Here is a 25,596-nt window from a genome sequence, read left to right as displayed (position 1 = left end):
TTTATGGAATGAGTCTGGAAGTTTTCCTTCCATTTCTATTTTTTGAAACAACTTCAGTAGAATAGGTATTATTTCTTCTTTAAATGTTTGGTAGAATTGCCCTGGGAAGCCATCTGGCCCTGGACTCATCTGTTGGGAAGTTTTTGATGACTGCTTCAATTTCCTTGCTGGTTATGGGTCTGTTCAGATTTTTTATTTCTTCCTGTTTCAGTTTTGGTAGTTTATATGTCTCTAGAAATTGTGTGTTCATGTGTGCTTTATTCTTAAATGTGGTTTGATTTTAGGTAAATTTTCATCATGATTAATAAACATTTATTGAGAATCTGCTATATGCCAGGTACTGAAGACTGAGAGAAATATAAAATATGCCTTTTGTATTTGAAGGACTTAGACTCTCAATGAGGAGACAAAACAGGTACATAAATAATACTAGCAAAATTATAGAGCCATAAAAAAGGAAGGAAGAAAGATAAGAAGGGAAAGTAGAGAAGGGAAAGAAAGGTACACAAAAAGACCAAGAAAATAGTTTGGCTAAGTGGTACAGAGTGGTACAGCAATTTGTGATTCCTGAGTTAGGGCAGGGGAAGAATTCTGCAATCTTAGGCACTTAGGGAGGGTGGCACTATGAAAAGACTTTGAGGCAGAGCTAAGTCATGGTGGGGGGCAATGCCCTCCCAGCATGGGCAAAGACCTGGAATGAGGGGCAGATGTGCCATGTTCTGGAGACAGTGCATATGGACATCTGCTTGAGTTGAAGTTGAAGGTGCAGGTAGGGGAAGAGCAAACAGCAAAACAGAGAGGATATGGATGAGAAGCCAAAAAGATTGGACTCCATTCTGTAGGTTTAGAAATTACTACATCCCCTAGAAACTTTTCATTTCTGCGTGGAGAGTTCACCCAGTTCAGGGGTATTAGCAATAGCAATGTAACAATGGGTAACAATGAATAATTAAAAAATAATAATAATAATTGAAAAACCAGTTTGGAGACCATTCTAACAGTCTCTGACTTTGCAGTGTCCTTATTTGACATTTTCTCATCTCTTTGATGGATGGATTTTATAATTAAGCAGGTTTTCTTTCTTTTTCAGTAAGTACCCAAGAATGTATATTCTCAGAATTCTCTCACATTTTTAGATGTCTTCCTGTTACCTTCATATAGGAAATTACTTTTTCCCCCCTCTCTCAGAAATTTGCGGTCATTATTATCTTATAGCATTGAATTTAGCTATGAAGAAGTCAGAGGCCAGATTTTGTTTTTGTTGTTCTGTAGGAGATTTGTTCGGTCATTCAAGGTACCTGAAGAATTTATTTTTGAAATCTTTGTATTGGGCAGCCCAGGTGGCTCAGTGGTTTAGCACCGCCTTCAGCCTGGGCCATGATCCTGGAGACCTGGGATCAAGTCCCACATCGGGCTCCCTGCATGGAGCCTGTTTCTAGCCTCTGCCTGTGTCTCTGCCTCTCTCTCTCTCTCTCTCAAACAAATAAAATCTTAAAAAAAATAAAATCTTTGTATTTAGTAAATTAACTATGTCTTGTCTTGAAGTTGTATATTTGAACAGTATTTCTAATGCATGTAATCAAAACAAATTTCTTCCTTTATTTCAGGCAGGGATGTATTCATAAATAGCTGTATTTTGTTTTGTTTTTTTCTTAACAGTTTTCCTGTTTGAGTTCTTGGGATCTCTATTTCAGGAACACAAATTCTCACAGATTAAATTACATTTGTCATTCCATTTTCATTAGATTTTCCTTAGTAACTGTTAATATCCAAATTTTTCTCTGCATTTATTATGAATTACTTGAAGTCCGTCCTACATGTGATTAACTGTCTTGGTTTTATTTTCAGGCAATTATATTTTGTTCTTGCAGTATCTAATTTATTTAGAACTATAATGGTGATATTTTTCAGTGTTCGTTTATCTTTGTAACTTAGCTTTGAAATCTACCTTTTCAATTAATTCTTATGATCTTTTTGTCTCTGGACACTTGATTTATTGAATTCACATTCTTATTAAATTTATATATTGTTTGAGAAACTGGTATAGAACCTATAACCATTCTTTGGTTTATATTACTAGGCTATTCATCTGTTATGCATGTTCACTTTTCCTTTTTCCTTTTTTTGCTATAACATGAATGCATAGTTGTCAAATCAATTCTTCTTATTTTGCTTACGCTTAACATGGGCATATACATGTAGATGATCTGTATGCTCCGATATTCAAAATTATCTATTTATTATTATAGTAAATATTTTTGTTTGTTCCTTATCTGTCTCTCCAGGAGAATATGAGCTTCATATTTTAGGAGTTTCGGTGATTCTGCTTCCCTTCATTGTTAGCAGAATGAGTAGCAATCAGTAAGGCAGTCAGGGAACAAGAGAACATTACACAGAGGAAGGAGTTATTTATAATGGCAAGGCACGAGAGAGAGCATAGCTCCTAAATAAGGAGTTTCTAGTTTAGCTAAGCAGAGAGAGAGAGAGAGAGAGAAAGGTAGGAATTTTCTTTAAGGCCATGACATGTTTAAGGCATGAGAATCGCACCATAAGGTTCACCTTGGAAAAGTTTCCTGTCACAGAATATGTGTTGAATAGATTGGCAGAAGGCAATGGGAGAGGCAAGGGGACAGTTAGGAGGCTTCTGTGGTAATCCAGGTTGGAAATAATGAACAGAGGACATGCTGGTAGAAATGAAGAGATGGGGGTCACTGGGAAAAATATCAAGGATGTAGAGTGATTACTTATTGGATGTGGAGGCTAGAAAGAGGGAGAAATTGAAGACAATACTGAGGTTTCTGGCATTGTTGCTGGAGCTTTTATATATCTCTCTTAGTCTCTTAGCAGTCTGTATTTTTAATGGTTGCTTATTCATATAGCTTGTAAGCTCCTTGATAGGCCTTCTCGACAACCAACATCACAATGCCTAATATTGAGTTCAGCCCATGGGAAGAATCAATAAATGTAAAACAACCAAGTATGAGATTACAAAAACCTTAGTTATTTCCCTTTTAAGTAGTGCTAATGATATTTTATTTTCACTCTCTCCTCCTCCTGCCCACCCACCCCCCCAACCCACCATCACCACACAAACGGCTGTGAGGTAGGTAAATGAAATAGAGGAAAGTTAAAAATAGCACAGTCAAGTATAATATGGTACTGAAATCACTGCAATCTCAGGACAGGCTACGTTGCTAAGAGAATACTCTTACCTTCGTATTTCTTGGACATCTTGTTAGTGGTACACCTGTGTTCCACTTCTTTTTTCGAAAAAAAAAGCACACTTTTCTTTGTTTCAGTCGAGACACAGTTTTGGATTTCTTTCTCTGTTAAACCTAGGAAGTGGGGTACAAATAAAACATCCTGAGAATGTACCACTGAGGATTGAGAGAAGAGGGGCGTGAGGATCTGAGCACTTGGGAGCTCCAGATACTCTATCAGCTCCATCTTTTCCAATTCCTGTAAGCTGGGATGATTAATAGCTTTCACCTACAGATTCAGTCCCTTTCAGGCCCTGGGATGATCCTGAACAGAGGAAGAATTATGAGTCCCTCCCTTCAACATTGGCCCTAAGAAGCAAATATAAGGGGGCTCATGTTGGCCTCTCCCCTGTTGCCTACACACTATGAGCCTCAAAGCCTGCCTGTCCTACTGGTCATGGCCACTGTAATACCTGCAGATCAAGAGATGAACACATGTTGTCTGTGTACCCCTGTCATGCCTTCTTTCTGGGTCATAGCTGATATTGTGAGGCCTGAGTCTGAGTAAGGCTTCTCACTGAGTAGGTGGTGCTAGGTAGGGAGAGATGGGGGGGGCTATGGGATCACACTCATGGAATTGCCCAAAATGCTGAGATGAAAGGAAACCAGAAATTAGGAACACACTAGACAACCCTGCCCTAAGTGTGGGTGGAGAGGATATTTTTTTGTTTTTGTTTTCTTGACAGTCGCCTGTGACGAACAAAGAATCACCAGACCTAAAAGGAAGCCATTAAAGATGTAATCACCAGTACTTACTGGAACCAGGACATCACAAGAATGATAAGGCCACAGGCTCCCTGGTAAGTTCTATTTTTTTAAAAAAATTTTTATTTTTCCTGGGAAGTTCTAAATAAAAGTTGCCCACACTGGCAACCCCACTGGGACCCCTCTCACTCCTGAGAGCTTTCTCTGTATCCTCACTTAATAAAACTCTATTGCTTTACTCACTCTCCTTCTCCCACGAGATTCATTCTTTGACTCTGTGAGGCAAGAGCCTAGCTCTCCCGCCTCAAGTCCACCTCATTTACTCCTGGTCATCACCTAAAAAGGAAATCTTGTTGGTCATCCCTCCTTCTCTGAACAGTCATTCTCATACTTGTCCCCCTGACTCAGCTGCTCATTCTACCTGTATCTCTCCACAACTTTGTTTTCTCTCCAGAATTCTGACTTCCAGATCTATGAACTCTTCTCAGTGTCCTCATTAACTGTTGTCTTCCTTATCTTCAAACAAGCCTGTACTCCTTGTTTCTCCTGCTGTCTCCAAGGGAGGTGGACACTGCCTCACTCCCAGCCTTGGATAGCTGGGGTTGGTATCTTCTCAGCTTCCCAGTGCTGCCATTGGATGACTCTCTAGGTTTACAAGTCTTGTCAAAACCCTGATGCTTTAAGGCTCAGATCATTCAGTTCTAACATCTTTAGTCTTCATTGTTCTTGTCTTTTACCAAACTTCTAAGCATCATTTGTTAAAGAATTTGGCATTTGAGTCACTCTTTTCTACCACCATCCTTGCCTGTATTCTCAATGACATCTAAATCGATGTGACATCAGGGATTAAGTGGGACACAGTGTAGGGAAACAGGTGTGGCTCTTTGTAGGCTGAGGTGGTGCTGCCCATCTGGGGTAATTTGAAAAGAATCAGTTTCCTTTTTCCTAACAGTTTCCTAAGCCTCCTGACCTGCCACCTGAGATACCAAAGTTAGAATCCAGATTTGGTTTTGTTTTTAATGTAACTTATGTAAATTGAAGTATGGTTGACATAAGAGTTCTGTTTTTTTGATGTTTAGTTAAAGATGGCCTTGCAAAACACATGCACAGGAGAGATAGAGTTGTTACTATCTGCTCCTAGGCACCTCAAAGCAAAGTAGTTAATCAAATACCGATATTTAGGGCTGTAGATTACAATCAGCAAAGGACTGTTTTTAGAGCTTGAGGCACAGTTTGGGTGTGATGCTGAAACTGAACTCTAAACCCACAGATCACTGAGAAATGAGGCCAAGTAGAAGGGGCTGGGGTCTTCCTACTTCACAGTATTTTCAATAGTTTGACACAGTTGAAGAGATGCATTATAAGTTGGTAGTGAAAAGTCTTAGTTTGAAGTCCTTATGTTTACTATGCATCTTTAAACCCCCCCCCCCCCCAAAAGGTCTAGTTTCTTTTTTGGTGAGGCTGAATAAATATGAGTCATTTTCTTCTGGTAATGTTCTAATAAGTAGGTCGGTCAAATGCTTTGGTCATGTTAGGAATTTAATGCATCTATAGTGCATAGTTACCATCCTTTTTTAATTTTCTCATTAGGTTTTTATTATTTATAAGTAAAAATTAAATTTTATGCATCCAATTCATTAACTATAACATAATTAATTGACTATCAACTTGGTTAATTTCATTTTCCGAGGGCTAACAGAGAATGTTTAAAGATTTGAACGATGAATCCCTTATAAGAACCATGGTGTCAGTCATGCAGTGATTAAAATATCAAGGCTTTATCAGTGATTTTCTGTATAAGCCTTTCTTCCCCTGCATGTCCTGTAGCTTGCTTCCTGACCTCTACCCAGATGCTGAGTGATGCAACACTTGGCCTCTCAAACCTGCATGTCCCTCTGATGTGGCACAGAGACAAGTATTTCAGAAATATCCTGAGCTACTCTGACTGGGCAAAGGTCAACAGTGTTAGTCAAAAATGTCATAGAGATAAATGATGGGGGCTATAATTGTTCTCTTCCAGTTCAGAGTAAGAAATGAGTTCTCAACAAAAAGAGTTTAAAATTACTATCTTGCATATTATGATATCTTAATTGTTTAATGTTTTTACCATATTTCTGAAATTCTTTTCACCTAGCACACTGAAGCAATGTCAACTTCTATTCAAGGTTTTAAATTGACTATGGGACATGGAACAATAGAGGAGTAAATGAAGGATGCAAATAAAAAGCAATTTAATTTTGTCTTCCTCTTCTTGGGGGAGAAAAGGTACCATGAAATATTCAGGTTATGTTTTTGAAATTAATGACAAGGGATACAATTCTATTGAATAAAGCAAATAAAAACTAAGCCTATACTCTAGTTTTATGGCTAAACAAAGGGAGAAGAAATGGAAAAAGAGGAGGAGGCCTGAATATATATTCATCTAGAGAGCAGGCAAAAACAGGTAAGCATACCCAGCAGAGAATTCCATTTTATTGAAATATATTTCTGTCTGGATGTGCTTCATCTTAACCATGATTAAAACTGTGCACGATATTATTATTGTGACTCAGATATAAATACATATATACTTATTGAATATAAGAATATGTATTACATATATTAAATATAGAAATATATTTAATTGAACATATATATACACATTATACAGTGTATATAAATGTTTTATATATATATTATGTGTGTATATGAAGATGTAAGTGTATATGGTCATATATTTCTAGTTTCCTATCATATCTCACATTCTCTTTCTTTCCCTTATTATATACATCTGTTTCTACCTCTATAGAGAAAGAGATGGAAGGTGAGAATGTTTTAGTAGGAAAGTATAGCTCATCACTTCATTTTGGTCATGGGTCTTCAACCATTAAAATGCTGGAAGGTTAATTAAAGATTCAAATAGTTCTTTAACTGACCTGATCTCTAAGCCTTTAGAGGCTTTGCTCTGAATGCATGATGAATATAGTTGATCAAGTGAGAAATTATTTTCTGGGCTACAGCAGTAAGTGACCAAAATAATTTCATCCTAGGGGTGAGACAAAAACCAATCAAGGGCCAGAAATTTCCCCCAACCATTTTTGCTCAGTATTAACGTGGCATTCTCATGGCAAGCAATATCAAATTCATCATACAAATAATGCTCCAGTGGAAAGGATAACTGAAATGGAACATAAGAATTAGGCAATATGGTAAGCCTACCACAGCATAAATCTTTTGGATTTCAGTAACTCTCTCAGATAAAAATTTGGGGGGGGGGGCCCTCTTCCTGAGGGTCCTTCTCAAAGACATTTATCCCGTCTTTGCTCTTAGGAAAGCAGATCATGAGGGATATCTGGTCACTTAAAGTCTGGAATAACTCAGAGCAGCCACATTAACCATTAGTATTTGCCATCATGAGATGTAAGAACAGAGGGCCTGATACTCTGTTGACCCCAGGGTTGGCTTGATATTGTCTTTTTAAACAAATTCCTGATTTCTTTTTTTTTTTTTAAAGATATATTTATTTATATGATAGAGGAGAGAGAGAGAAAGAGAGAGAGAGAAGGTGGGGGGAGGGGCAGAAGGAGAGAGAGAGAATCCTGAAGCAGACTCCAGGCTGAGTGCAGAGCTGGTCGTGGGACATGATCCCAGGACCCTGAGATCATAACCTGAGCCAAAACCAAGAGTTGGCCACTCAATGGGCTGCACCACACAGGCACCCCCTGATTTCTTTTGTATAAAATTACAGGATCAAGAATTCTTATTTATCTGGGGCAATTGCTTAGTTAAGTTCTGGTTACCATACAGTTTCCTAACCGTGACCTTAAGAGACACATGATAGAATCATTACAAGGGTCCTGTGTCATTTCACAAAAGGAGTCTGAAAGCAAATTTATCCAAGGTGCTTAAGCTGTAATAATAACTAATATTGGCAATTTAAGTTAATAGTTAAGAAACCAAGATTTATTTATAAACCAAGGTTTATATTGTTATTTTACATGTAAGCAGAAAAAATCCTTAATTATATCCCAAAATATAAAGTTGCAAACTTTCCTTGAAAGAGTGCTTCTCATCCGGTTTCAAGTTTTATCACCAGTTGGTGCATATCTAACCCATATTTAGTCCCTAGTCAAGTCCTTAACTGTTCTTTTATCTTATGCCCTTGGCTTTTACTTAAAAAATCATTAAAAGAAAAAGACTACTAGCAAATTTGTTATAATTATTGTTCTATAAAATGTATTATCTCCTATAAAATTGCTATAGGTAAATTATTTTTTAGAGTTTAGTTCCAGAACAAATTTCATTTTTCTTGAGATAGTAGCATGCATCTGTCTTTTAGGTTACCACTACAGTGTAGCTTATGATGTTTCTAGATGTCAGGAAATACAGAAACAAATCTAATGTCCAATCAAAGAGGTTAAGTATATTTACTTTTTCTTCTTTTTTGGTCCTAATTTTCTATTTTTGTTTACTTGAATATGTACCTTTTGGCTGTTCTCCCTATCATTTTGGATATAAAGTGGAGTCTAAAAGTCAATAAAGAAGAAAAATAAATAAATAAATAAAAGTCAATAAAGAAGAATTAAAATGATAGAGTAAGAGAAAAATGAATTGCATGTAATCTAATCAGAAAAATGGGTTGGGGAGGGGGTGGTGACTGCAGAAAACCTACCTGAGTTCCTGAGTTCCTCAGCACTATATTGGTAGAGGAGGTCATACACACCACCCAGGGAGCCAGAGGTATAATAGTGAGTTCCAAAGTCATCGAATATCCGGCTATACAAGGCAAAGTTGTATTCTAGAGGCAGGTGGTTAAGTGCTTTCAAAAAGACGTCAGAAAGCTGCAGATCTTTAGTTTTCATTGTGAAGTTTAAAACTTCTATCACTTTATGGATCCTAGTAAAACTAGAATCCTAAATGGAGAGGAGAAAAGAGGGGGAAAAAAAAAAAGAAAACAAGATAATTAAAGGTAATGAAAGCTTGAAGTGTCAAGCATTTAAATGTTATCTATTTATCACTAGCTTCATCCCAACCATAGCACACTAACAACTTTAACTCTCTATGGCACGTGCTCACACACAAAATTAGAATTTTCATTTTATTTCCTCAAAGTCCTGAACAAATGAGATTATCTCAGTAATGTAAACTCTGTGGCTGAGGCATAGGTTTGGTAGACAGATCTACCAAAAACTAATCAATTATCAGAAAAGTAAATCTTTCACTCTTGATTGTCAATCATGGTTGTGTCCCTACTGAGTGTTTATTTAGAAATCCTTGCTAACAGGAAACCTTGGAAAAGGACTGCATAAAGTTTTAATTGGAAGTTTGCAACTGAGATTCAAGTCACAGCTCTGTTCCTAACTAGGAAAAGGTGTTTACATTTCTGAGTCCCCAGGAGTCTGTGAAATGTGACCAGGTGCACAGATGAGTGCATTGGGTCACATACCACATCCCTTTCAACTCTAAAATGCTATGATTCAGAATTACTTAGGTTTAAAACTAAACAAAATTATTTATATTCTTTCTCCTCTAAGCATAAACAGAAATATTTGTTTGAGGGTTTTTTTTTAATCATTTCTTGTTATGTCTGGTTAATTTATGATTTGGTGGTTGGTATTGTACCCAAATCTTGTTCCATTAAATTGTCCTTCTATATACTCACTGAGTTTTATGAGTGTATCCATATGTACTGTACTTTTTAAAAATTTTTATATACTTTACCTCTCAATTTTAGCAAACTGTAGTGTTTGAGTAATAGCAGAGAGAGAAGCATATTTTAGCAAAAGAAATTTATCGCAGCTATAAATTATTAAATAGCTATTTTCCTGTGTGCTATAATTATGGGATAAAATGGCTGCTAACACAAAAGAAAAGAAACAATCACAAGGATTGAAAAAGAGTCACCATTCACTCTCTTCCCTCTCTCTCCCCTACCCTTTTCCAACCCTGCCCTCTTCCTGCCTTTAACACATTTATCGCTCAGCTACCTCAGATGCTATGGACACAGGAATGCACAAGATAGACAAAGTTTATCCTTTTGAGGAGCTTACATTTTCAGTGTTCATTAATTCTTTTTCAAGTTTAATACTTGAATTTTGTCATAGAACCATGGCTTTGGAAGTTTGGGGGGACATTCTGTTTTTAGTAAGAAGTACACTCACTTCCAGAGTATCTGAACTGTCCATGCAGACACGGGCATTGAAATGCATAGCCCAAAATTTCCAGGTTGCTCTACAAACTAAATTGTAAAAAATACAAGCAAAACTTTGTATTTATATTGTAAAAAATACAAGTGAAACTCAACTCAGCACAAGTACACACACTTATGAAGTACATGCACTCATGCTGGGAAAATAAGACTAAAAAATGACATGGCAGTAGGTTATTAACCATGTATGATCTGTTTTTATATTCTGAGAAAACTTGCTTTATTTTCATCATCTTTTTGTGGGTTCAGCTTCAAAAAGTAATTCAGAAAAGCACTGAATCTTACTAAGACAACTAGTCTTTGAAACAGAATATTTGCACAACAAATGTTTAGTCAGATCTGAAAATTATGTATTAAATAAATAAAGCATTAAGCTCCACTGAAGGGCTTGGATTGATTTTCAAGTGTGTAGTGACTTGTTTTCATTATTTGAAGACTAAGAGAGGTTATAGTAGCATTTTCTACTTAACCTGAGATTCCTTATTTTTGTGGAGTCTAATCAAAGATGTTGGGTTGACCTCGATGAAGTTGACAATTTTGTAAGTCAAAAATGGTTGTATATCAGCAATTTCATAAGTTCCAACAGATAATATGAATAGCCTAAAATGTTTCCACTTTGGGGCAGATTATAGAGGATCAAATAACAACCGTTTATCCACAGATAAGGGTTTTACAAGTGTTCTCTAGCATGTCTGAAACATTTATAAACCAATTCTGTGAAGCAAATCTTAATGTTGAGACTGATGTATATATCTATGTCCCTTTCAACATCTCCGTTTCCCTGTTTATCATGAACTATATTTTAAAGCAGTTGTTTCCAATCCTGGATATGATATTAGAGTGAGCTGGGGGACTTAAAAAAAAGAAAGCCAGAATCACATGACCAATCCCAGATATTCTGAATCAGTAAGTTAAGAGAAGGGCCACGGGATATATTTTTACTTCCTAGTAATTCTGATTCTAACTTGTTTTAAGCATGGGGGGATGGGCTAAATGGGTGATGGGCATTAAGGAGGGCATGTGTTGTGATGAGTACTAGGTATTACATGTCAGTGATGACTCATTATATTTTACTCTTGAAACCAATACTATACTAAATGTTAACTAACTTGAATTTAAATACAATCTTGGAAGAAAAAAAATACAATAATTGGTATTGCTCAACCATAAAAAAGGATGAAATCTTGCTATTTGCAATGATGCGGAATATGCTAGAAGAGTATAACTCTAAGTGAAATAAGTCAGTCAGAGAAAGACAAATATCATATGATTTCATATGTGAAATTTAAGAAACAAGACAAATGAACAAAAAGAGAGAGAGATCAAAAACCAGACTCTTATTAATTATATAGAAAAAACTTATGGTTGAGTGGGGGCTGAGGGGGCATGAGTAAAATAGGTGATGGGAATTAAGGAGTACACTTATGATGAACACCAGGTGATGTATGGATTGTTGTATCACTATATTGTATACTTGAGACGAATATGACACTATATGTTAACTAACTGGAATTAAAATAAAAACTTAAAGGAAAAAAGAATATAATTTGGTAAGTCTGAGGGATACTAGGCTACCTATTACTTCATATGATAAAAAGAAAACTTGACACATGGTAGATATCTGATAAATATTTCTTGAGTTAAAAATAAATATATGGACTAATTTACTCCTCTGTAAAATATTAAAAAGATCTACTCTGATTCCCTTAGAGTTCTTTTGAAGATAAATGAAATGCCTAGGAAAATTATAAAGTGCTATAAAATATCTTATTTATGTAAGCATATGAATGGATGACTAAATTAAAATATGAAAGGCACTATGATACACGCATAGGAGGAACCTTAAAATGGTGCCCTCCAGCTGCTGGTCCCCTTTGTTCCAGTGTTGGTAACTTTTCTCACCTCCCCCTTCAGGTTCCATGATTCAGGGCTCAGTCTTCCCATATATCTCTTCGGAAAAAACAAATAATATACAGTGGTGGTTGTAGTGAGGAACAGATACTATTTTAAAAGACATTTGTAAATGTCTGAAAATGTCTAATAGAAATCTATCTCCTAAATCATTTAAGAGTTGAAAAATACGTCCAGGAGTTTTAATATACAAACAATAAAAGAAAAAGGAACAGAAGAAGAATGGTTGATGGATGAAGATGTATCTTTACATATTGAAGGAGTTTCACTGGTTCCTGGTAAGACTAATGGAAGAAATCTATTACTTAGATACAACCTAAATTCTAACAACAATAAAAATTATAAATTTCCAGATAGAGGAAGTAAAGGGGAAAAAATCAGCTTTGCACGTGATTTTTCCTATGCAACAATGAAAAGTAGAAGATAGTGGAATAACATCCACAAACCATCAAGAACAGAAGACTATGGTCCAATATTCCTATATTTGGCCCAGATATTCCTTTATTGCTCAGGGGAAATGTATGCATTTTAGATATATAAAGATTTAGGGAGTAAATTTATAGACACACACACAATATATATATATAAAATATAACATAAAATACTATGAACTTAGAACTTGTGTTATGTGAGGAATCCCCAAATAGAGAAGAATCAGAATAAAATAAAATTAACATATGTAATATAAAAATGAACACAAAAAAATCCCAAGGAATACCTTAGAACACAAAGGTTTTGAACTATCCAAACTGACGTTTTGGAGGCCTGTAATGATAGTGGTGGGGGAACAGAAAGCTAGATACATTCTCAAGGAGATAGTGGGGATGGGGTGTAGGGAACTTAAACATCTTTTGGGGGGTTATAGATATTACTTCATGCAATAAAAGGAAAACATAGGTTTAATTATGCGTGTTAATTAAAGAAAGATAATCACAAGCAGAATTTAAAAGTTTAGTAGAACTTTGAAAATGACCAAAAGGACAGAAAGCAATAAACAGAAATGTGACAAAGACAGCAAATTAAAATAGGAAACAGCAACAAAATAAAATGAGTAAGAAAAATTTGAAACGGAAGAAATATGATCAATTATTTCAGTATATTAAATCGAAGAGAGCAGGATTTCCCTAGCAAAGGCCTGTCAGATTATGTTAAAAAAGCAAAGTTCTGGGACGCCTGGGTGGCTCCATGGTTTAGCGCCTGCCTTTGGCCCAGGGCGCGATCCTGGAGTCCCTGATGGAGTTCCACATCGAGCTCCCCACATGGAGTCTACCACTCAATCTGTCTCTCTGCCTCTCTCTCTCTCTGTCTCTCATGAATAAATAAATAAAATCTTAAGGAAAAAAAAAGCAAAGTTCTGTTACATGTGGTTTATAAAAAATACATCTGAAACATTAAGTACAACTTTAGAGAGACCGCAACCATAAATACAGCCAAATAGATGCATCATTATTTGTATTACCTCTATAACTTTTGAAATCAGGTATAACAAAGTAAATCTATTTATTTATTTTTATTTTATTTCTTTAATTTTTATTTATTTATGATAGTCACACAGAGAGAGCGAGAGAGGCAGAGACACAGGCAGAGGGAGAAGCAGGCTCCATGCACCGGGAGCCCGATGTGGGATTCGATCCCGAGTCTCCAGGATCACGCCGTGGGCCAAAGGCAGGCGCTAAACCGCTGCGCCACCCAGGGATCCCCAAAGTAAATCTATTTAAATTTGCATTAGAAATCTTACTGGTTTGATGTAATAAACTCTCCCGTTCTAATTACATGATTGCTGGAATTGGAGTTAATTTTTCAAAAAGAATAAAATGATTTGGAACCATTTTGATTACCTTTTTATGGGAGGCTTGAATGGCTTGTTTGAAGGCAGAGTTATGGGTGGTGCTTTGAGTTTTCTTTGAGGAATAAAAAATTGGTATATAAAGACTGCTCTGCTCTTCGCCCCCAAATAAACCTTGTTGATTTTCATTCTTTGTAAGAGAAATTAAGTCCTTGTAGAAATCTGTTTCCAAATCATCTTCTTTAGTTTGTACCTGGAGAAAAATCAGTATAAAATAAGACATAATTTAGGAAATATTAGAGCTACTTGTTAAGAACTAATGCAATGATCCTTCATTCCTTTATGCATTCAATAAATATTTGTTGAAGACCCATTTTGCTAGAAATAAAGGAAAAGTTAGTTCCCTGCCCTCAGGGAGTTAATAGCTTAGTTAGGGAAATAAACAATCACAGACAATACAATGTGGGAAGTGCTGTGCTGCTAATGGGATTGGCATTAATAACCATAAAACCCAGAGAGGCCACACCAGGTAAACCTTCACCAAGGAAACTACTAAACTGAGACTTAACAGGGTAATAAGCAACAAGGGCTAGTTTTAGTCGGCTTGGGAATTTGATGCTCTTCGAAATCTAATCGAAGGTATCTTCCCCAAAACTGAGGCCTAGAAAAGGGAAGGACAAATGCTGTCCTTCCTCACTCTGGTTCCATTCCCACCCACTTAGCCTCCTCCTAGATGTTGCGCATCAGCACGCTACTGGTTATGTCTGTGGGACAGAAGATAAAGAATCAATTGGCTTGGCCTGGTGGGTGGTTATCAGCCTTCACTGCCTAGGTCTGGAAAGTGGAGAAAAACACAGCCCGTGGGACTTGACTTGAACTAGGAGTGGAGCAGGAATTTTCCAAGTACAAGTTAAATTTCTATTATGCTTATGCTGGTAAAAAGAGACAATAGATGATTAAAAAAAAAAAAGAAGAAGAAGTTGCAAAGTAAATTGATTTAAGAGTACTTTATGTTGGAAGATGCTTGGGTTTGCAATGGAAAAATTTCTTGTTTTAAAATATTCAGTATTAAAATGCACTCTGAGGCAAACCACATGTCACAATCAAATAGCTTGTACAATTAGTGAAGAAAAGACAAAATAACCCAGCTGCAAGAGTCTTGCTCAACAGTAAGATGCAGTCAAAAGTTCAGTGCTTCTTTCAGATAATACAGTGCATGCTAGTTAGCATTTAAAGGGCCCCAAAATGAAGCTCTTCAGTTAGCAATGAAGCAATACAATCCTATTGAAATATAGCTGCTGCCATTTCTTTACCATTTCTCTAAAAAGCTCAGACTATAAATATTTTGTTTTATGAATTAGCTTTTACACAAGAAAAGATGTGTCAGCTTAAAGGAAAAGATACTAGCTTGGTAGTTTTGGAATGTAGGTGAGATTTGGTGGGGTGAGGTCCAGAGCCTAAGAAAAAATTATTTTTTTTCTAAGATTTTTATTTATTTATTCATGAGAGACATAGAGAGAGAGGCAGAGACACAGGCAGAGGGAGAAACAGGCTCCATGCAGGGAACCCAACGTGGGACTCTATCCTGGATCTCCTGGATCTCCTGGATCTCCTGGATCCTGCCCCAGGCTGAAGGCTGCGCTAAACCACTGAGCCACTGGGGCTGCCCTCAAGAAAGAATTCTTGAGACATCTTTGATGCAAGTGGTGGATTTATTAAAGCACGGGGACAGGACCCTTGGGTAGGAAGAGCTGCTACCCCTGGGGTTATGAGGGGTGGCTGATTATATACTTGGGAATTGGGAGAAGATAAGGAAAAGGGAGGTTTCAAAAGCATTTTCGTATGTTAAAGACTCAGTGGATACTGGAGGCCTTGCCATTGTCAAGTTAAGATTGTTTTTCCTTCTAGCAAGGCATTAACATTAAGACAATTGGGAGCTATGTGGAGGAACGTACTTTCTGTCAGCTTCAAGTATCTGTCAATGGGCTGCAGGTTAGAAGGACATTTAATTTTATCTACATCTCCTTCTGGAAGCTACAGTTATTGATAAAAATGCTCTGTTCGTGTAAATCACTAAGACATCTGTAAACTGAGGGAGGCTCTTGTCTTGCAGAATTGTGGTCTCCTTAAGTTAACCATTTGTTTTTCCTTTCCTTAGCCTTAGGGCAGTGAGGAGTGCCTGAGGAATATCACACAGATCCCACCTGGGGGGAGTGTGGATTGTAGGGTGTCAGCTTGTGCTTTGTCCTCAGCTAGCCTTCTGCTCCCTCATCAGAAGGTATCCTGGGCAGAAGCTAAGAGAAAATCTGCCATGTAATTAAGTTGGTGGAAGAACAGGTTTATGGGGACCAGGGATGAAAAATTAGACTGAACTGGGAAACTGGAGCCAGGGCTTTTGGGGGGCCCTGAGAAAGTATTTGGATTAACTTCTAAAGGAAGATTTTGCATATAGTAGATTCTTTAAAAATGTTAATTGAATGAATGAAAAAGTGGAAGTGTTACCATCACTTTTGTGTTTTGTAAAGATCACAGTAAAGTATAGTTAACTAAAGTGGAGGCAAGGAGAGCCATTGCAAGAACTGTTGAAATGAGCCCAGTGAGACAGGATGATGGCCAAGGCTAGGGGAGCTGTGGCTGGGTAGAGAGAAACTGGGGCATTTGCAAGATATTTGGGAGGAAAGTTCACAGAAGTCTTTGAGGGAGTAGATATTGGGGTGGAGCGGGGAGGCTGGAGAGATGATGGGAATGCTGTTCCATGAAAGGGAATATAGAATGACAAGGCAACTTTTGAAAGCATAGATTTTCCCAGGAAGATGTTAACCAAACTGGGGGGGTGGGGGTGGGGGTGGGGAGGTTTTAATCTTCATTTACATATATTACATACATCGCAGAGCCCATCCATCCTCACCATCTATAGATCCGGTGGGCTGATGACCTAGGATTCAATGTGTGTCAACACTTTTACTTTGTGTTTGAAGAAAGGAGGTGGGTTTGCAGAAAGGAACAGAGGAGAAGTAAGAGGAACTAGGGGAATGGAAAGGATGAGGTGGCACCTGGTTTCCTGTGCTGTGAGCCTTAGAGGTAGGACCTAAGGTTGTGATTTCATACGGGATTTGGGGAATTTTTGAGGGATTGCAGAGATATGAAGGTTCTCAGGCTTTGGGGCGCAGTAAGAGGCCACATCTAGGTAGGCCAATGCATTGCTAAGTATCAAAGTCTAGCAGTAACTGTATTCTGCAGTTTGCTGCTGACAGCAAATGCTTAGCACACAGCCAGTAGCAAAGCAGTGCCACCTAGAAAAAAGGAGGAATATTCTTGAGTAAGTGGTACAACTCTGGGGCCTGGTGCAGGGATCATATGGTGACTGAGCTCAGCAGTTAGGGGCTGGGGGTCCCCCGGGAGCAGAATTCTTCCTATGGTCTTCTAATCTGACTTCCCATCCAATGCCTTCTCTTCCCTTCCTTTTAGGAGCCTCTCTCATCTTTGCATACCAGCCACCCCATTACTTCATTTATCTTAATGAACGCCAATACTATAAGAGAAAGGAAGTCAGATGCCTGCTGAATTTCTTCTCTGTTGTTTTCAGTAAAGCACAGCTTAGATTTGCACAGTTGCCTGCTCACAGCCTGAGCAAAGTAATACAGAGATCACTGAAAAATCAACCAAACTCTTGTGACCTTGGATCTGGTTATTGACCTTCCTCAGGAGTTGTCTGTTTCCTAAAACTCAATGACATATAGTTAGAGATCAACTCAGGTAGTTTCTTAAGGTTTGACAAATTTTAGATCTACATTGTTAATGAAAGGACTCTTTTTTATTCTGAATGAGGATTTTTAGACTGTATTTCCTGATGTAACTAGCCATCCAGACTTGGGTTACCAAGTTATGTGAGTGGGTCCAGTGGTCTGCTGGTAAATGTTTAAAAACCCGTGCTCTGGGAAGGTGAAAACCTGTGATTTACTATAGCACTTGCCATTGGTTATAGTGCATATATCCCTACCATAGCTGATTCAAGCTACCTCTGTGGTACCTCCTAATTCAAACTTGGAAAGAGATGTATGGTAGCAAATTATTATACAGAATTTTCATAACACATATACAATAGATGTAAATAACCTCAAGAGCCTCGATGGGAAAATGTAGCAAAATAATGAAGAGTTGATAAATTTTGAGTAATTATCACCTATGTTTTTAATATTTTAATTGTAAGGCTACATATTTAATATTTAGTGATGTCTATGTTTATAAACTAGCTTGCAAAGTTCCTAAAAATTCAGCAATTGGCTCTTGTAATCTGGAAGAGCTTGCTCTAGCACAACATTGGTGAACCTCACAGATGATACCTTTTAAACGACCGTTTATGAAAGGTACTCAAACCCGGCATGTATTGCATGGTTGTTAATATCTTTCTTGCTATTACTGTCAAGGTCTCATCTAGCTCAGGCAGCAGGGCAGTAGGAGCCAGGAGTTCTAATTCTGATGTGCCATTTACTTGTTGCATAACTCTGAGAAATTTGTCTAACTTGGATCTTCTACTGGTACAACAGATATAAACAATCTTCTATTTTTCTGGGAAGGATATTATGGGAATTGAGTAAAACAATACATGCAAAATACTTTCAAAACTCTAAGTATAAAATGTTTAGATAACAAATTTGCCCTCATTCTCATGAGCCTAATTTAACATGTGACTTGTAAAACTGCATGAAATAGATGCTTGCTGAGAATATAGGCAGTATTTGCAGGGGAGGATTACTGTATTTTAAAAGTAAGCATATGGATTGTTTAAGTGCTAGAAGACATCCTCCAACATAACAGTATTATATGTAAATGTTTGCATGTTAGCTCTGTCTCCAAAGGTTATTCAATACGATACATCTCAAGAGTAATGGTATTATTGACAGAATTACTATCTTTTTGGAACAATGTCTCATCCGAGTTCCTATTTAGCATACCAGTGACACCTTTTCCACCTTCCTTGGTAGTGGTGGACCCTCTGGGATTAGCATCTTCTGGATCTGTGGGGAGATGGTGGGCAGTTTCTTTACATGGTCAGAAGTCACTTGTTACCCTTGTCACTTCTATCTTCAGGCAGAGATCAGACTCCTCAGGGTCAGCCTCCCAGAAGGTGTTTGAATTAGGCAATTGGGCCCCAAAGGCATTCCCTTTGTCCATGAATACATATTAAATGGCTTTAAATTGAGCTGATCAAATTAGAAAACTATGTGTATTTATATCTATATCTATATCTATATATCTATATCTATCTATCTATCTATCTATCTATAAAAGGTTTTCTAAAGGAAGGATTGAATGACTTTTGTTGAATCCAGAGAGCAGTCTCAGAAATCACTGGACCCCCTGAAATTCACTCTAGCATGTCAAAATGTTATGCATGGGTATTACCATTAAAATCTTGGCTTTCCTGTTTCTCTTATCATACTTTAAAAGAAATAGATTGTTTACTTTTAGTTCAACAATTTTGGAGTACTTATCATGCATAAGGCAGTAGGCTAGATCTGGGAGTATTGCTCATTTCACTGAGGAAAACAAAGAGAAAACCAAATCAACTAATAAAATAGGAAGAAAGGTAAGAAGAACTACCCCTGTGACATTTAGCTTCATCTTGATTTTTTTAAGAAGCCAGGCACTCTTTTATGTCTAAGTATTGTGGTTCTCTGAGAGAATTAGCTATGGTAGGAGAAAATTTGGAATCAAGCAAACCATTTTGTGCGGGAGAAGGTACAGCTAAATGTTCACTGGAGAAAGCACGGACTCTGGAGTTTGGGAAACCAGAGCTTGAATATCTAATCCATGACTTACATGCTGCTTGACTATGGACAAATTGGTTACATTAGTTTTTTCATCGGTAAAAGTGATGATGACAACACTGACCTCACTGGGTTGTGGAAAGATCAAACACCAACCTAGAATGGGTGATTTAAAATGTTCATTACCTTTGTATTTTCTCGTTTCATTCATCAATAACTTTTCATTGGAAATTTAGCTTATAATCACTGTCAGCATTGGAGTGCCGCCATGATAGGTTGTCATACCTCAAAGTTGACATTCTCCAAGTTGGCCGGAACTCGGTATGGATTACTTGCTTTACTGCTTTTGACAGTTTTACATATTCCTCCAGTGAAAGAGTTATCAAGGACCTCTCCTCTGGGCTCTCCTGCTAGAAAATGAAATCTGCAAACAAAGTAATTTTCAAGAATTCAATAGATGTAGAGCAATCTTTAGAATTTACCATACTTTTATATGAAAGGAATTCCTTTCTTAGACATTTTTGACTCATGACAAACGACTTGAAGAAAAGCCCATTTTTTTCTAGTTTATGGTGAGGCAGCAGAAAGGGTTGGAAGCCAAAACCTAGCCCTTCTGTTAGATTTCTTGTATTCCACTCATTTAATTGTTCTGGGCTTTTAACACAAAATAAAATTTAGGTTTATTTTTATTTCATGACTTACAAAACCAGTGCAAACTTTGGAAGCAGATTATAAGATAAATTATTACATGATTAATGCCATTCTGGGTTCACTTCCTTCAGTATGATACAGCAAAGGAATTCTTAGAGTTAACAATTAAATAGTAATAGCAGTATTTTAATAAAATTATAATAATACTATTGTTTTTATTAATAACGGTAGTAATATTTAAAATTTGTTTAATAAATGCCTACATACTATTTACTTTATGTATTTTTATACATATATTTACTATATGTATATTTACACACATTACATACATTTTTATAATATACATACATATTTACTATTTGTAAATACATATACATATTTACTGTATGTATATATGAATATAATAAATATACATATATATTTATACATATACATTTATACATATACTTGTATCAAGCACTGTTTGATCTACACTTAACGTTACTATTTAAAAAAAAATTTTTTTTTTAGATTTTATTTATTTATTTGACAGAGGGAAAGAGAGCACAGCAGAGGGAAGTGCAGGCAGAGGGAGAGAGAGAAGCAGGCTCCCTACAGAGCAGGGAGTCAATGTGGGTTTCAATCCCAGAACCCTAGGATCATGACCTGAGCCAAAGGCAGATGCTTAAATGATTGAGCCACCCAGGCACCCCTAATGTTACTGTCATATTTATTTAATATTTATGATAACCGGGATCCCTGGGTGGCGCAGCGGTTTGGCGCCTGCCTTTGGCCCAGGGCGTGATCCTGGAGACCCGGGATCAAATCCCACGTCGGGCTCCCGGTGCATGGGGCTTGCTTCTCCCTCTGCCTATGTCTCTGCCTTTCTCTCTCTCTGTGTGTGACTATCATAAAAAATATATATTTATGATAACCATGTGATGTAGATATAGATACAAATATTTCACCAATTTTATAAATGAGGAAACTGAAGGACATAACCATAGCACAAGTCAAGTATGTAAGAAATTATGGAAATCAGGAAATTGTTTTATAGTAGATAAAAAACTTCTCCAAGATGCTCCAATAGATTTCCAAATTCTTATAAATATTCTGTGAAAAAACCTTTGTAAAAAGCTTGATAATGCTGGCTTACATGTGATGAGATAATAAAAAATATATATAATGATCTGTGCCCCCAGCTTCTGGCACAGAGCCCCTAAAATCCTTGTAGCTTCCTACGTAGTAAGAGCACTAAGAACATCTTTTGTTCTAATATTTGGTCTTTGACCCCAGTTTTTGACACAGAGCTCCTAAACCCCTTGGAATTTCCTCGGTGATAGGAGTGTCTTGTGTTCTAATAAGGTGACTCTTGGTAGGCTCCTGGGTGGGGGATGGCCACCAGAAAGGCCAACCCATGTTTAGAAGCTTGGAATATATTCAGCCTTATTTCCAATCTCCAGAGAGGGGAGAGGGACTAGAAATGGAGTCAATGATCAATCAGGCCTACATGATGGAGACTCCATAAAAATCTGACAACTGTGAGGTTCAGATTACTTCCGTTAAATACATGGAAAGTACTGAGAGAATGGAGTGCCTGGGAGGAGGCGAGTCATGGAAGCTCTGTGTCCCTTCCCACACAGCTTACCTTGCATATCTCTCCCAACTGGACATCTGTATTTTTTTTAATATTGTTTTATAATAAACTGGTAAACAATGTTTTAAAAAAGAAACAACAAAAGGAGTCACTTGGGCTAAGCTTCATGTCAGCAAACCAAGCCTTAATGCCTAACCTAATTGCAGTTCTTTATCGCCTCTCCCAAGAATGTGAGCTTTAACCAGCAATGTCGAATACTTGGTCAGCACTAGTGAGCTAATCTGCCTGACTGACTCCTGCTTTCCCTCAAAGGAAGGTGACCTTGCCTGAAATAATCCACTCTTGGCAGAAACTTCCTTGCTCTGCTTCCTTCTGCCCATAAATGTTTTCCATTTTTGTAGAACTCCTTGGAGCTCTTTTCTATCTGCTAGATGGAAGGCTGCCTGACGCGAATCATTAGAAAAAGCCAATTAGATCTTCACTTAGTTGAATTTTGTCTTTTAACAACCAGTAAGTAAATTGTTTTACTGAGTTCTGTGAGCCATTCTAGCAAATTAATCAAAGAGGAGGGGGTCCTGAAAACCTCCTAGGTATCAGAGTCACAGGTGATAATTTGGGCTGGTGATTAGCATCTGAGGAAGCTGGGTTGTGGGACTGAGCCCTTCACCTGTGACATCTGACACTACCCTTAGGTACATGGTGTCAGAGTTGAATCAAACTATAGGACACCCAATTGGTATCTCAGAGATTGACTTGGAAAACCCCCGCACTTCTGGTCAGAGCATGGCGACAAGGGTGGTCGCGTGAGAGGAGAAGAGGTACAGAGCAGAACTGGTAGTGAATTATACCTCAATAAAGGTGTTTTTAAAAAAGGTGTGATTCCTGTGGCTTTTGTAAAATGCACCTCATACTCCAATAGCTGCAAGCACAATTTGAGGTTTGTTCTCATCCGTATTTGAATTTGCATCAATGGGTATTTTGAGGGAGAAAGTATGAGGAGTTGGTCTGGGAAAAAGTTTCATGGTAGCAAGACAAACGCAGGTGTTTTAAGACTCATTCATTTTTGTTTTCGGAGTTGAGAGGGATCAATGAGATAAAAGAACTTTTGACCTTACACTGTTTTATACAATGTACTTATGAGTTTGTCACAAACAAGAAAGGGCTGGGGAAAAATGGCTCATGGGTCATGAGGAATTTATGAAGGTAACAAAGAGCTAGAAGGTAGTTTTCTGGAGATAGCTCTATTAGGACATGCCCAAGGAGTCTTTTAGGTGTTAAGTCAACTACATAGTGATTTTCAGCTTTATTCTTTCTCCTCCCTTCTGTGGTATTTAAGTTGACTAAATAGTTTGGTCTTTCAAATATATTATATGGTCTTTCATATTTTAAGTTTTAAAGTGTTTTTATCTAATTTGGCCTTATGTGTCGTATTTTATACTTTCAAAATTTAATAACAAATTACACACATATATAAATCTGCATGTGTGTGCCTGTATGTATATGTGTGTGTATGCATTTGTACCTTGGTCGAACCTGAGAAAAAATGAATAGCATGCTATTATTGCCCAATTCTTGCTTTAGATTTAAGACTTGGTGACTGGTGCTGGCAATGTAGGAACGTTGGTATGTCTTGTTAAATTCTTTCTTGGAGAGATGCTACTTAAAAACAGGTACAGCTACCCAGGAGGCTACCTTTTTTGGGTAGAAATGTGCTAGAGAGGGGGCAGAGATTCTAAGGCCAACAGATAAGAAAGAGATTCCAGTAAGCAGCTCTTAAAATTCTTGGTCCCTGGAGAGGCGAGGAGAGGACTGGCTGTCCCTGAGCCAGCAGGTTTTGCTCATTTCTGAGAAACCTTGGGATAACAGCTCTGGTTGGCAGAGGGCCACATGGTCCTTCTGCCAAAGTACACATAGCATGTGGTCCTCCCCATCTGTAACTCTAGAGCCTAGACCAACTGAGCAAGAGGTGTTTGTAATGTCACCCCTCATCAGTTGGAACATTAGGAAATGTGATTATCAGTAGGACTTTTGGGCTGAGGTTTTCTTCCAGGGAAAGGAAAAGAAGAAAACCATTTCTGTACGTTGGTAAGAAGATGTTGTTGAAACACTCTCATTGAAATCAACACTAATTAGGAATTCTTAGGACAGAATGTGAAACCAGTTTGTAGTCATCTGATGTATACATGAGGAAATTGCAGCTCAGAAATGTTCGATAACTTAGTTATGATGTAAGTGAGCTAATGCAGAACTAGTTCTAGGACCTGGCTCCCCCACCTCCAGAGTCATAGTGGCTCCATTTTACTGCTATCAGAGTTTGGTTCAATAGCTTCTGGTTTTTGTTCTAATTAAGTGAGGTTGTATTTGTAACTGCTGCTGTTCATCTTTGGTGCCTCAAGGTTTCATATTATGCAGGTCTGGCAGCATAAGTGAAGACTTAGAAATAGAGCCCAATACAAAGCAGCAAAAGCCTATAGCAAACTATTTGCTTTCTGGCCAAAAATTGATAGGAGAATTCTTTATCATGGGATCAAGAGAGTACAGGAGATTATCTTTACTGATTTTCTTATGCTTCCAACTAAGGCTTAGTTCTCTTTTCATTGACTTCTCTTATATTTCCTGAGATTTTCTAAGACATTGGCGCAGTTTAATGAATGTAGAATCCTTTGCCAAATCTCCAGTGTCCTCATGACCTAAAATAAGAATGTTAGAATTCCTGAGCACTATTTAAAGACTGGAAGGAGGTTTGCATGGTTTACTGACGTTTCCTCCAGTATGTTCTCATTCTTAAGGTGGATATTGTCCTAAATCAGAATGTAATGGTGGAAATCACCTGGGTTTTGAAATCTGGATTTGAATTCTGGTTTCACCATTTACTGGTTGGTAGGACAGGTTATTTAACCTTTCTGCATCTCAGTTTCCTAATCTATAAGCTGAGCAAGTAGACCAGATGGTAATGCATCTGGTCCTGAACTACCCATGCACTGCATGGTCCATGTGAGAGAAGGTTTGGATACCTTAGCCAGGTTCAGCTGACCTCTTACCCTCTTACTTTTCTTACCATTATTATTATTTTTTATCACCTCCCGTTTTTTTTTTTTTTTTCATGTTTGCCTCATTCCTTTCCTGCTGTCTTTATCTCCCATCATTGACTCTGACTTTGCCTCTCGTGCTTGCAGACTGGTTTTCCATCCTTAGTGTTTTGGGTTTCAATACAGTCACAAGCATACTTTCCTCATACCCTCTTCTCCATTATCAGTGGGAGTTTGGGGCGGAGGTTTTTTTCCAGGGAAAAGAAAAGAAAGAAACCATGTCTGTACATTGATAAGATGATATTAAAGCACTCTTACTGAAATAAACTCTAATTAGGAATTCTTAGGACAGAACTTCAAAGCAGTTTGTAGTCATCCAACATACAGATGGGGAAAGTGTATTTCTAATTGGTTACTCACCCAATCAAGACCTAGCCCCAGGAATCCACCCTGATTCACTCCAGAACTGTCAGAAGGATAGATGAGAATGGAAACAAACCATGGTTAGGAAGCATTGGCTGGTAGAGGCTAAGTGTGAAGATGCTAAATTCTTCTATACTGCAGCAGTGAGGATCATGGCCACATAATGCCAGAGCAGGGCCACCTCATGTGGGAGACAGGGCTGGTGGGAGTCATAAGAGGTTAATGAGGAAGGTGGACAATCATGTGTCTCATTGCTTCACTGCTACTTCCACTCATTCCTCCTGAGATTCCTTTACT

At 37.6% G+C, this 25,596-nt stretch overlaps 1 protein-coding gene across 12 annotated transcripts in view; it reads right to left on the bottom strand.

The window, feature by feature from the left end:
• Positions 1-25,596, bottom strand: part of C6 (complement C6) — a 94,912-nt gene that overhangs the window by 26,566 nt on the left and 42,750 nt on the right. For all 12 annotated transcript variants that reach the window (XM_072824758.1, XM_072824762.1, XM_072824759.1 and 9 more), the window contains 4 exons: positions 19,906-20,044; positions 13,902-14,102; positions 8,617-8,857; positions 3,213-3,335 (listed from right to left, as the gene is read on the bottom strand). In XM_072824758.1, the coding sequence (XP_072680859.1) occupies positions 3,213-3,335; positions 8,617-8,857; positions 13,902-14,102; positions 19,906-20,044 (704 nt within the window). The remainder of the gene's footprint in view (positions 1-3,212; positions 3,336-8,616; positions 8,858-13,901; positions 14,103-19,905; positions 20,045-25,596) is intronic.

The sequence above is a fragment of the Canis lupus genome, chromosome 4 (assembly GCF_048164855.1).
Source record: "Canis lupus baileyi chromosome 4, mCanLup2.hap1, whole genome shotgun sequence".
Lineage (NCBI taxonomy): Eukaryota > Metazoa > Chordata > Mammalia > Carnivora > Canidae > Canis > Canis lupus.
The sequence above is the reverse complement of the archived record's forward strand: the minus strand, read 5'-3'. Positions and strand labels throughout refer to the sequence as shown.